Consider the following 13108-nt stretch of genomic DNA (forward strand, 5'->3'; position numbering starts at 1 on the left):
TTATCTGTTCAAAAATAATCAACAACTATTTTGATAATCGATTCATCGTTAAAGTAATTTTTCTTGCCAAAATGTCAGAAAATGCTGTTTTCAGCCTCTTAGAAATATGGAGATTTCCTCCTTTTCTCTTTTACATCATATCAAACTGAATATCTTTTGGTTTTGGATAAAAAAAAGACATTTTAAGACATCACCATTTTTCACTATTTTCTGACATTTATAACAAACGATTAATCTAGAAAATAATCTACAGATTAATTGAAAATAAAAATAATGGTTAGTTGCAGCCCGAATTTGTTCTTGCTTTGTCATGTCCGTTGTCTTAATTCCTATAGATCGTAATACAAGTATTAGAATGAACAAAAAGTATATATCATGTCATCAATCAATTATTAACACAAATCAATGACAGATATTGTCCAGAAACCCTCACAGGTACTGCATTTAGCATAAAACAATATGCTCACATCATAACATGGCAAACTGCAGCCTAACAGGCAACAACAGCTGTCAGTGTGTCAGTGTGCTGACTTGACTATGACTTACCCCAAACTGTATGTGATTATCATAAAGTGGGCATGTCTGTAAAGGGGAGACTCTTGGGTACCCAGAGAACCCATTTACATTCACTGATCTGGAGGTCAGAGGTCAAGAGACCTCTTTGAAAATGGCCATGACAGTTTTTTCTTCCTTCCTAAAATGTTGCGTAAGTTAGGAGCGTTATTTAGCCCCCCTCTCGACGAGCTAGTATGACATGGTACCGATGGATTCATCAGGTTTTCTAGTTTCATATGATGAAGATTTTACAACTCTGTCTGCATGATAACTTAACAATTTGATCTTTCATCGTGATGATCCCAAAGTAAACAGCATACTGTCCTTGTTCACATTGTAAAACAATGTTTTATTGGCATTGAACTGCCTGATGACGTTGCAAAAGAGCCAGAGATGCCAGAGATCTCTGTGCTGGTCTCATTGAAATGAATGAGGAGACTGCACTTTTTGACACAGTGGTAATGATGGTCTGAACATGAACACTGATTTTTTTAAGAGGTCATACAGTAAGACAAATTAACTAACCGATCGAGGCAGCGGTGACCAGTACCTCCCGTGTTCTGAGAGGTCAAATTTGTGTTTTTGTCAAAACACTAATTTGTCAAAGGAGTCTGGTTGTTTTGAAGAGAGCATAGATAACAGCTTCAGTTCCCCGTCGGAAAGGGCTGTCTGACGGCGAGGTAGAGCAGTGAAAATATTCTAAATATAGCGTACACCCAAACTGATATTGATTTTTTTAGGTGTCTAAAATCTGTTTAGCTGCTGCCCTCGTCCACAGCAGTACATCGCTTTGCTCCTGTGTGGTAACTCTTGTCTGTTTCTCTAAACTGGGAGCATGTCGGCCGTCATCTACTGTAGGTATTACTAGGGCGGTCACACCGCAGGGGATGGCAAACAACCGCCACAACCGCTATGTTCAAATTTTTTCTTCTCTGAATTCTTTGAAATGGGAGCACCCGTGTTTACGCTATATTAAAAATGGCGGCAGCCTGACGAAGTATTCTACGCTGAGCGCTGCACATATGTTTGTTTTCTGGTCGCTGAGAGTTGTAAAATGATCAACTTTGGGTAAAACGCTGCGCTCGTCACTGTCATTAAATGGGCAAGTTCCAACCTATCTCTCTGATCTTTTAAAACCACATCTTTTATCGAGGACCCTCAGATCAACTAACCAGTTGTCTAGATTGAAGCTCAGGGGTGACCGAGCCTTTGCAGTTGCAGCTCCAAAGCTCTGGAACGCTCTGCCTCCACGTGTTGGGCTGTCCCCCACACTGCCTGTTTTTAAATCAAACCTCAAAACGCACTTTATTCCTTGGCTTTTGGCTCGGCATGAGAGTTGACTATTTTAATTATTTTTCCTTTCCTATTGGTCTTAACGCTTTTATTATTTTAATGTCCTTTTGGTTTTAAGTTGGTCTTAGTGTTTTATTGTGTCGTTTTTATGTGTTATGTATAATTGTACAGCACTTTGGTCAACTTTTGTTGTTTTTAAATGTGCCTTATAAATAAATTTGGATTGGATTGGATTGGTCACTTTTTTACCCAGCTGTCCAATAAGTATGGAGGATAGCCCACACATAACGACCAACCGTCCAGAACAAGTATTCTACCTTGTGCCAACATTTGTACTTCTGTGGATTTTCTGTATCATAGCAACCAGACGCACCGAAGTGTCTCAGCTGAAAACAACGCTGGGCCTTCTGTGTTCTGCATTTAATAATAAACAAATATTTCATACACTTTAAAACTGTCATCTTCGTCATTTAAAAAGCAACAATATACCTACAATAAATCCTATTTATAGCACCAAAATCAGGATGAATTAAGATTAATAATAATACAATAATACTGCATGTTGTGCTGTTGAGCCAATTATTATCACTGCAGGAGAAATTACTTCACCGCGACGTAATACACTGACTATGGATAATGACCTCATACAATCCCACTTCAAAACACCCAAACTATCCCTTTAAGAGGTCCAGGTATTATCCCAGGTAAACCAGTGTGGACCCAGAGTGGCCTGCATGTTTCTCAGCAGCACAAATGAACTAGTCGGAGATAACACCCCTATTATCAGAGTCATTTCACCTCAATAACGTTGCTACATGACTCATTAAAGTCGCTAATGAATCTCTTTGACTTGATTACAAATTGATTTTAACCACTAGTGATTTGGATGGAGAGAAAGATGGGGGTGGGAAGAAAAAGTTTTTGGAAAGGAAAAAAAAAGACTGAAGGGAATTGAGGGGGAGAGACAGGAGGGCGTAGAGAGAGAGAGAGAGAGAGAGAGAGAGAGACGTAGAGACAGAGACAGAGAGAGACATAGAGACAGACAGAGAGAGAGAGAGAGAGAGACACATAGAGACAGACAGAGAGAGAGAGAGAGACTTAGAGACAGACAGAGAGAGAGAGAGAGAGACTTAGAGACAGACAGAGAGAGAGAGACTTAGAGACCGACAGAGAGAGAGACAGAGAGAGAGAGAGAGAGAGAGTTGGTGTCTGCAGGGAACAGCATGTTTCTGTTCATTAAAGACAGAATGATATGCCGACTGGCAGAAAACACACATATGCCCACACACACACTCGCTGTAATTTGCCTTGGCAGATGAGACACTGATCTGACACTGAAAGCAGTCCGATGACGGCGTGTAGGCAGCAGACGTGAACACACACACACACACACACACACAGAGTGAGGACAGCTCATGCAGGCTGACAGGACAGGAGTTTGTTTGATCACAGTGACGTTTCAGCTCTTTTAAGCAGAGTCGTGCACCATATTTACCTCAACATCAATTTGACCTGATGTGACTGACATATTTCATGCTCTATAGAGAGGTATGGTGGTCCACTTCCGGTGGACCACCATGGGACTTTAATATGTAAAAAATAAATAAATATGTACGGTAGTTAACAGTAGGGGTGTAAGAAAAATAATGATAAACATGAGGTATTGTGATACTGTATCCATTCTCCAAAACACCGTACCCATTTTAATTAACCTTGAAAATACAAATTGCTGCTATTGGATGTTTCGGAGGTTGTAATGGGCTGAGTTTTAACCCTTACTGGCATCATATGAACCAAAAAAAACCCTAAAGAACCCATCGGTACCAACCATGTCATATTAGCTTGTAGGAGGAGGTTAAATAACGCTCCAAAGTTACGCTACATTTTGGCAAGTAAAAACTGACATGACAATTTTCAAAGGGGTCCCTTGACCTCTGACCTCCAGATCAGTGAATGTAAATGGGTTCTATGGGTACCCACAAGTCTCCCCTTTACAGACATGCCCACTTTATGATAATCACATGCAGTTTTTTTGCATGCAGTATAAATGTGTTATTTTTCTTTTGTCATTTATAATTCTAAAATACTGTATTTCTGGTGTGTTCTTTATACAATGAAAATAATCGCAATATATCGCCTTGCTTACAGTATCGCAATATATGTGGGGGATAATGTAGAGCGAGCCAGTCATTGTTGTGAAAGAATCCCCGACAGGGCGATGCTGCACCCTGACGCGGAGTGGAGGGGTCTCTCATCGCCCTGAAAGGGATGTTTCCACCACAATGACCCGCTAGCTGTACATTATCCCGCTTATTACACCGCTACTTACTGAAGAAATCAACATTTTGACACAAGTCCGACATCAGAACTGCGCCCATAGCAACAGTCTGCTATACAGAAATGACAGTGTCAGTTTGTTGTAAAACTGTTGAAGTATCAGACTGTGAAAATACGTCATTAGAACGATGACACACCCAAAAGCTGTCTGAGTGACGTCTCTCTCTCTGAGGCTACGATGTCTGTGTGTTTGGTACCGGGAGGTACTCATTCTTTCTCTTTCCGGGTGATAAAAACACCAGGAGTTGCTGGATAAAACACATTAGGTAAGTAGGGATGCACCGATTGCAAAATTATGGGCCGATACCGATGTTTAAATAAAAATGTGTCCGATTGCCGATACCGATGTTTTGTTGTTATGTATTCCCCCTTTGGTGCCAAGGAAACAAAGACATCTTTATTCTTCACTCTTAAAGTCATTCAGCCTTCATTCATATCTTCAATGAGCACAAATTTATACAATATAAATATACATTTATGAAACAAGCTTTAAAATAACCTTCTTTCACATGAGAAATTCAAAAGCCCTTTAGCCTATATAGAACTACCTACTCAATGAGAGGAATTTATTACCCAGCCCAACAAAAACATTTTGTGAAACATAAATTAAATGTAATTAAATTAGCAGTTAAGAATGCAACATTTAGCCGGCACAAGATGAACATCGGCCACTGCCATCGGTGAATGTTGTCTTATTTGCTGATAATCTGCCGATGCAGTCAACGAAAGTTGGCCGATACCGATGTTCGGCTGATAAATTGGCGCAAACCTAAGATAACGTTTCATTTGTGCGTAATCATAGCTAAGTTAGCTAGCTAGTGTTGGTGACGTGGAACATAGCTAAATTAGCTAGCTAGCTAGTGTTGATGATGTATATTGTGCGAGGCGAGAGATGTAGTTCACTCAGCGGTTTCACACAAGACTAAATGATACTACGACAAACTGCGACTTTCTGGACTTGCAAAATTAACTTTTAAATTGACCATCATGATCTGTGTGATTCATGGAGCTATTCAAACGGGATCAAACATTATTTATCTCTCTCCGTTGACTACTGTTCATATTCTTTCCAAAATAAGGCTCCATGAGGTACACCGGAAGGGGCGGGACTTCACCTGTCTATATCAGCATTCAAGCAGTAGCAGCATTATCCTCCGTGTGTGTGTGTGTGTGTGTGTGTGTGTGTGTGTGTGTGTGTGTGTGAGTGCGTGAGTGCGTGCGTGCGTGCGTGCGTGCGTGCGTGTGTGTATGTGTGCGTGTGTGTGCTCTCATTGCCAATCAGACTGGTTCTTCCAGTTCTATTTATAGCCTCAAGGAAATAGGCTTGTTCTTACTTGAACACACATGCTAGACTAGACACCACTCCCCTCGGGTGTGTGTCATGCAGGAGAGCTGATTTGAATGCTCCACCTTATTTCTAGGATATGTGTGTGTGTGTGTGTGTGTGTTTCCTGCAGCACACCTGAGGGGGCGTGGCTACCTGACAAGGGAAGTTTGAGAGGGAGGAAGTAGGGTTGTATTGTCTGAGGAGCTGCTGCTGTGAAAGGAGAGTTACTGCTGAGCCGGAGTGTGTTAAAGGGTCATTTTGTGTAGGAAAGGTAGAAGATATCTTTTTCAAGAAGAGAAAGATGGGTAGAGAAGGATCTAAATAGCTTCCTAACTTCCTCATTACCTCACACCTCACTGTGCTACTGGAGGTAAAGGCCATTGTTTCACTGTATTGCTCAGCCAGTACAGACAGTGAGGTCATCGGCGGGCGCTGCCGATGCCGGGGTTGTGTCAGACCAGTGGGTGCTGCATGGCGCCCCTGTTGTTTCGCTGCGAGGGAGGAGGGCAGGGGGACGACGACCAGCTCAGCCACGAGGACCAGCTGGAGTCCAGTCACATCGAGAAGTCTCAGGAGGGTCGGCTGGTGGTGGAGGTCAGTGTATGACAGACAGAACGTTGTGCTAACATCCAAAGACTGACCCTACATGAAGATATGTTGGACAGATGATAGAGAATATTATGAGCATGTTTTAAAGGTTGTGTTGCTTCCATTCACACTGCAGGTAGCTTGTGGTTTTAATCTTACACCACAGGATGCTTTTGTATTTACATTGTGTCTGTGTGGTCTCCTGGAGAAGGGACCTTTTACTTTTTATAAAGCATTACCCTGTCTATAACAGTCAGACACAAGCCCATCTGCTCCTACTGAAGACGTCAATCTTCACTAATAAGGTCACAAATATAAGAGCAAATCATTAGAGCAAACACTACAAACAATATATAGTGCCGTTTGGGAGACTATTTTCTACTTTGTGGCTCATTCACAAGTTTTTTTTGGACAGTTATGGAGCACATCACACAGAGGAATACGCTATACCAGGCTCTGCTACACACACCATGCTGCTTAGTTGGATCAATTCATCATTGGTTTTGGTCTTTTCATGGGATTTGTTGACAATAAGAAAACTGTAGCAGAGAAGTGGGTTAGTTTACCCTAGATGGATGGATGGATGGATGGATGGATGGAGAAATGGAGAGATGGATGGATGGATGGATGGATGGATGGATGGATGGATGGATGAGAGATGGATGGATGGATGGATGGATGGATGAATGAATGAATGAATGAATGAATGAATGATGAATGAATGAATGGATGGATGGATGTACTTTATTGATCCCAAATTGGGAAATTGTTGTTTCACAGCAGCAGGTTATCCATCCAATGCACAGGAACAGTACATAAATGTGCATGACAACACTCTGGAAATATATCCATAGAATACAAAATCTAAAGAATATTGGAATACACTATAAATATACCAAACCTACTACAGCTATCATAAAGCAAGTGCGCAACAACATACTATATACATTAGCAAAAGTGTGCAAGCTATAATGTTTTGTTATTTAATAAAAAATATTTGAGGTAATAAATGAGCAAATGTAGATGTGCAAAATTCAACATGTGCAACTAAAACAGAATGAGTGAGATTATTACAGACTGAAACAGGATGGAGTGAGATTATTACGGACTGAAACAGAATGGAGTGAGATTATTACGGACTGAAACAGAATGGAGTGAGATTATTACGGACTGAAACAGAATGGAGTGAGATTATTACAGACTGAAACAGGATGGAGTGAGATTATTTCAGACTGAAACAGGATGGAGTGAGATTATTACAGACTGAAACAGAATGGAGTGAGATTATTAAGGACTGAAATAGAATGGAGTGAGATTATTACAGACTGAAACAGGATGGAGTGAGATTATTACAGACTGAAACAGAATGGAGTGAGATTATTAAGGACTGAAATAGAATGGAGTGAGATTATTACAGACTGAAACAGGATGGAGTGAGATTATTTCAGACTGAAACAGAATGGAGTAAGATCATTACAGACTAATTATATTATAGTAGTATTAGTATTTCGGTAAACTTGGAAAAGGCCCGAGGTGAAGTTGGCGCTTTACAGCACCCTTCACCCGTACCTCCCCCTATAATGCTCGCTGTGCCCTCTCTTCCTGCGGGGAGGGACGGGGCTCCTTGCTCCCAGCGCGAGTGTCAACCGGGCCGGATTGTCTTCGGTGTGGCGATGTTGACCATCCACCAGACCCGTCTGGAAACACGGACCCCGTCTTGTTTACCATGCTTTGTGAGCTTTTTTTTTGCCGCGTGTAGAGATGCACCGTTCCAACTTTTTCAGTCTCGATTGTGATACCTTGGCTTCGGCCGATACCGAGTACTGATCCAATACCCGTGTTTAATTAATGAGCTGTATCCCTCACTGTGTGGAAGTGACTGGGATCATTCTGTTATGTGTAAGGAAACAACAGGCTGGACTTAAACATGGCTTTCCTAACTTTGTTAAACAAAATGGGACCAATAAATAAACAGATATATATTTATTTAATTGTTCTTTATTATTAAAGTAATAAATTGTACAACAGCAATTTAGTAAAAAATCTTCAAAATGAACAGAAATCACAATTCAAGTCTGTAATGTAAATAGCATATAAACATAGAACTGAATTGAGTAGATCAGCCCTATTGTCACAGATATCCGATCCAGCTACTTGAGTCAGTATCGGCCTGATAGACAGACGTTGGCTTGTTAAATGTAGCTGACTTAAACAGAGGGAACGGGTTGAATCAGTCCGATCTGTGTGTGTGGGCGCTCTGCAGAGCTCTGTCTGACTGTGTGTGCATTTTGCAGATGAGTAAGTTTATGTGTTAATGTGCATCTTGTGTGCATAGGCCTGGTGTGTGTGTGTGTGTGTGTGCGCGCGCGCACATCAGGCCTACTGGGGCTGATTGTTGTGATGTAATTAGTCCTGCTCTAATGAATCCACTGATCTGTCTGACAACATCTCTCAGCTGGAGAGGAGGAGAGGAGAGGAGAACACCATCGAGTGTGGCTACAGTGTGACGGCGAGCTGGTGCACAACCTGACCTTTGCGTACACTATAAATTGTGTTTATGCAGGCGTACATACAGTACACGTGTGCTCTACTGATATGCTTCTCTGCAGCAGCCAATCAGAAGGAAGCCTTCAGTCAGGGAACTTGATTAACATTATTAGGTAGAGAAATGGCCCAGAGGACGTGTTGTGAGAAGGTCACACATGTTGCAGCCAGGTGCGTGTTTAGAGTAAAGGTTTATTCTATATCTCCTGTCTCCATAGTAATCCTGTGTATGTGGTTAAACTTTGCACCCAGATTGTGGGAGACAAAGGTTTTGTTGCCAGCAAAATTAACAGATTTCATGACAAAGCTCCAAATGACAGTGTTACAGGTTAATGCCTCATTTCCACAGAGCTCTGTGTGCCAGTCAACAGGAAGTTCATTCATTGTTACGGGAACCTCCGTGATCTCTGATGTGTTTGCGAAACAACTCCTTCCGTTTTTGCAGTCCGTCATTGTCTCGAGTACGTTGTAAAATTGTAACTGTTGCGGCAGATGACGGGCAGACTAGGGATGCTAAATTAGAACATTTTTTTTAACCGATAACTGACCCTCGTTAACCGATTATTAGTGCGTTTTATGCAGCGGTGCAGTTTTTAGCCCAGCTGCAATGAAAAGTTGATGCACAAACAGGTTAAATCCATCATTTATCACCAGCTGCAGTGGATGAGCACAACAGACAACTGAGTCCCCGATTCATCCGTCTGAGAGGTGTTACTGTAGCAGCCACGATGCTGCGGTTATTGTCCCAGTGAGTCTCCACCGCATCATTGACTGTAGCTGTGAGGTTGTCAGCTGTTTGTCTGTCTGGCGTACTCAGTGAGCATGGCGTAACTTTAGCGAGTGTCTGGTTGAGAGAGAGCGTGTGTGTGTGGCTGCGGTGTACTCTGGTCAACCCAGTCTAACGTTAGTGAGTGTCCGACAGACAGTGTGTGTGTGTGTTGGTGGTGAGTGTGGGGTTGTTGGTGGCGTTCTAGCTGTGAACGTAGCTGTAGCAGTGTGTGTACAGTTTATTTGTCAGTGAATAAATGCTACAACTCCTCAGACCCAATCCAAGCTCCTGTGTCCTGCCAGCCGCCCGCTGACTAAAGTGAAGGTGGTTAGCCCCGCCGTTAGCAACAACACTGGCTCAGACTCTCTTAAGGTGGGATATTAAGGTGGACCAGCTATTCTCTATTAAGTGACGAGCCTCTTCCCTGAGTTTTGCTCAGCTTTTTAATACATTTTTAATATTTATTTTACCGTTTAACCGATAGCGTTAATTGGTTAACATTCTTACTGTCGGTTAATGGTTAAACGGTTAATTATTAACATCCCTAGTAGGTAATAAAAGAGAAAGTGTAACTGCTTTGATGTGTGTATGGACATAACTATTCAGACACATGTGAACATCTATTATCTGCTGTAGAAGCAGAACATCATTTTACATTAAGTCATAAGCAACTTTATACTCAAATACAACAGTGATTTTAAACTTAAGTGTTTCCATATACAGCGGGTAAAATAAGTATTGAACACGTCACCATTTTTCTCAGTAAATATATTTCCAAAGGTGCTATTGACATGATATTTTCACCAGATGTTGGTAACAACCCAAGTAATCCATACATACAAAGAAACCAAAACAAATAAGTTCAGAAATTAAGTTATGTGTAATAATGTGAAATGACACAGGGAAAAAGTATTAAACACATGAAGAAATGGAGATGCAAAAAGACATGGAAAGCCAAGACAACAGCTGAAATCTATCAGTAATTAGAAAGCAATCCAGCCCCTTGTCAGTGCAAAAATCAGCTGGTTCAGTCCCAACTGATGGCCTATAAAAAGGTGTCTCATTACCAAGGTGTCACACAAGAAACATCTCATGATGGGTAAAAGCAAAGAGCTATCTCAAGACCTTCGCAACCTTATTGTCCTCGCAAGATTTCTGACAGAGGAGTGAAAATAATTATCAGAAGAGTTGTCCAAGAGCCAAGGACCACTTGTGGAGAGCTTCAGAAAGACCTGGAATTAGCAGGTACAATTGTTTCAAAGAAATCAATAAGTAATGCACTCAACCGCCACGGCCTGTATGCACGCTCATCACGCAAGACTCCATTGCTGAAGAAAAAGCATTTTGAAGCTCGTTTAAAGTTTGCTGCACAAAATTTGGACAAGCCTGTGAAACACTGGGAGAATATAGTCTGGTCAGATGAGAGCAAAATTTAACTCTTTGGATGCCATAATACACACCATTTTTGGAGAACAAATGGCACTGCACATCACCCTAAAAACACCATACCAACAGTGAAGTTTGGAGGTGGGAACATCATGGTGTGGGGCTACTTTTCAGCATACGGTACTGGCAAACTTCACATAATTGAAGGAAGAATGAATGGAAAAATGTACCGAGACATTCTTGATAAAAATCTGCTGCCATCTACCAGGATGATGAAGATGAAATGAGGGTGGACATTTCAGCAAGACAATGATCCCAAAAACACAGCCAAGGAAACTCTCAATTGGTTTCAGAGAAAGAAAATAAAGCTGCTAGAATGGCCCAGCCAATCACCTGACTTGAATCCGATTGAAAATCTATGGAAAGAACTGAAGATCAGAGTTCATAGAAGAGGCCCACGGAACCTTCAAGATTTGAAGACTGTTTGTGTCGAAGAATGGGCCTAAATCACACCTGAGCAATGCATACGACTAGTTTCTCCATACAGGAGGTGTCTTGAAGCTGTCATTACCAACAAAGGCTTTTGTACAAAGTATTAAATAAATATCAATAAGCGTGTTCAATACTTTTTCCCTGTGTCATTTAACATTATTACACATAACTTAATTTCTGAACTTATTTGTTCTGGTTTCTTTGTATGTATGGATTACTTGGGCTGTTACCAACATCTGGTGAAAATATCATGTCAATAGCACCTTTGGAAATATATTTACTGAGAAAAATGGTGACATGTTCAATACTTATTTTACCCGCTGTATCTTACATATTTTCTGTTTTGCTGAATGGCTCAAATCTACACTGATCAGCCATAACATTCAGACCACTGACAGGTGAAGTGAATAACGTGGATTATCTGGTTACCATGGCACTTGGCAGTGGGGGGGGATATATTAGACAGCTAGTGAACATTTTGAACTTTGTGTTGGAAACAGAAGAAATGGTCCAGCATAAGGATGTGAGGGACTTTGACAAGGGCCAGATAGTGCTGGCTAGACGACCGGGTCAGAGCATCTCCAGAACTGCAGCTCTTGTGGGATGTTCCCGGTCTGCAGTGGTCAGGACCTAACAAAAGTGGTCCAAGGAAGGAGAACCGGTGAACCGGCGACAGGGTCAGACCCGAGGCTCATTGATGCACGTGGGGAGCAAAGGCTGGCCCGTGTTGTCTGATCCAATAGAATAGCTACTGGAGCTCAAATTGCTGAAAAAGTTAATGCTGGTTCTGATAGAAAGGTGTCAGAACACACAGTGCATCAGTTTGTTGCGTATGGGGACCGGTCAGGGTGCCCGTGCTGACCTAACGTTATGGCTGATCGCTGTATTTTCACAGGGAAGTAAGCTAGCCTAGCCAGTTGTTAGCAGCTGGAGATTAGTGACAAAGAACATATATCGCCAAGAAGTGAAAGTCAATTGTTGGTTCCATTGCAACATCAGCACCCAGCAGCAGAGCTACGCTTCTGCCATTTTGGACTGAAAGTGACTATCGGACGCCAGTAAAACGTCCGCCTATAAAGTGCCGTACAAAAGCAAAACTAAATTAATTATTTCTATTGTCTTATTCTACCTGTGTGGGCTGTGTTGAACAATAAAATATCATAAATGTAATAAGCGTTTCAGTCCGAAATGGCAGCAGCGGCTGTTGTCAAAAACACACCAGAGTTTTGCCTCTTTGCTTTTATAATCTATTTTAGTGATACAACCATCAGCCTCCATAAGCTTCACTCCTAGATTGCAACATCCTGAGTTGTGTCTAACTTCCAGTACTGTACACCCTTCTGCTATATCAGTGGTTGCTATGTCATTAGCCGCTTTTGTCAAACAAAACCACTCTGATTAGCTTCCCGGACTGACAGCTCCTGTTGGTGTTGCTGTGGCAACCGAGGATAAGCCTGATTGGTGCAAGAGGGGTGTTCCACCTCGCCGTTATCTCAGTTAAGTTACCTTCAGTCAAAAGAGACCTTTGCACCTTGTTGTTTGTGTGTTTTCTCCTTTCTTCCTCCTACTCCATGCATTCCTTTGTTTCATTCTCTTTAAAGTCGACTGTAATTCCTGCATCCTACCTTTTTGTTTTTTCTTCACTCCTCGCTGCTGTCACAGCTCTCCTCTTGCTAATGATCCATACCATTAGGCTATCTATCATGGTTCCCACCATCAATCCTTCCCTTCCTCTTCCTCCTCTCTCTACCTCTGTAACAGTGTGACAATATGAGATCTGCTCTCCCTCAGGGTACAAAAACACATTTATTTTAAGA

The 13108-nt window shown here is 41.7% G+C and overlaps 1 protein-coding gene across 3 annotated transcripts in view; it reads left to right on the plus strand.

The window, feature by feature from the left end:
• The window catches only part of si:dkey-172j4.3 (diacylglycerol kinase eta), a 145952-nt gene that overhangs the window by 60006 nt on the left and 72838 nt on the right, over positions 1-13108 (plus strand). The window contains exon 1 of one of the 3 annotated variants that reach the window (XM_037758283.1): positions 5651-6106. The exons of the other annotated variants lie outside the window; for them this stretch is intronic. Within the exon in view, the coding sequence (XP_037614211.1) occupies positions 5951-6106 (156 nt within the window). The 5' untranslated portion in view covers positions 5651-5950. Of the gene's footprint in view, positions 1-5650; positions 6107-13108 lie in introns of those variants that run through there. 3 annotated transcript variants of the gene reach the window in all.

The sequence above is a fragment of the Sebastes umbrosus genome, chromosome 22 (assembly GCF_015220745.1).
Source record: "Sebastes umbrosus isolate fSebUmb1 chromosome 22, fSebUmb1.pri, whole genome shotgun sequence".
NCBI lineage: Eukaryota > Metazoa > Chordata > Actinopteri > Perciformes > Sebastidae > Sebastes > Sebastes umbrosus.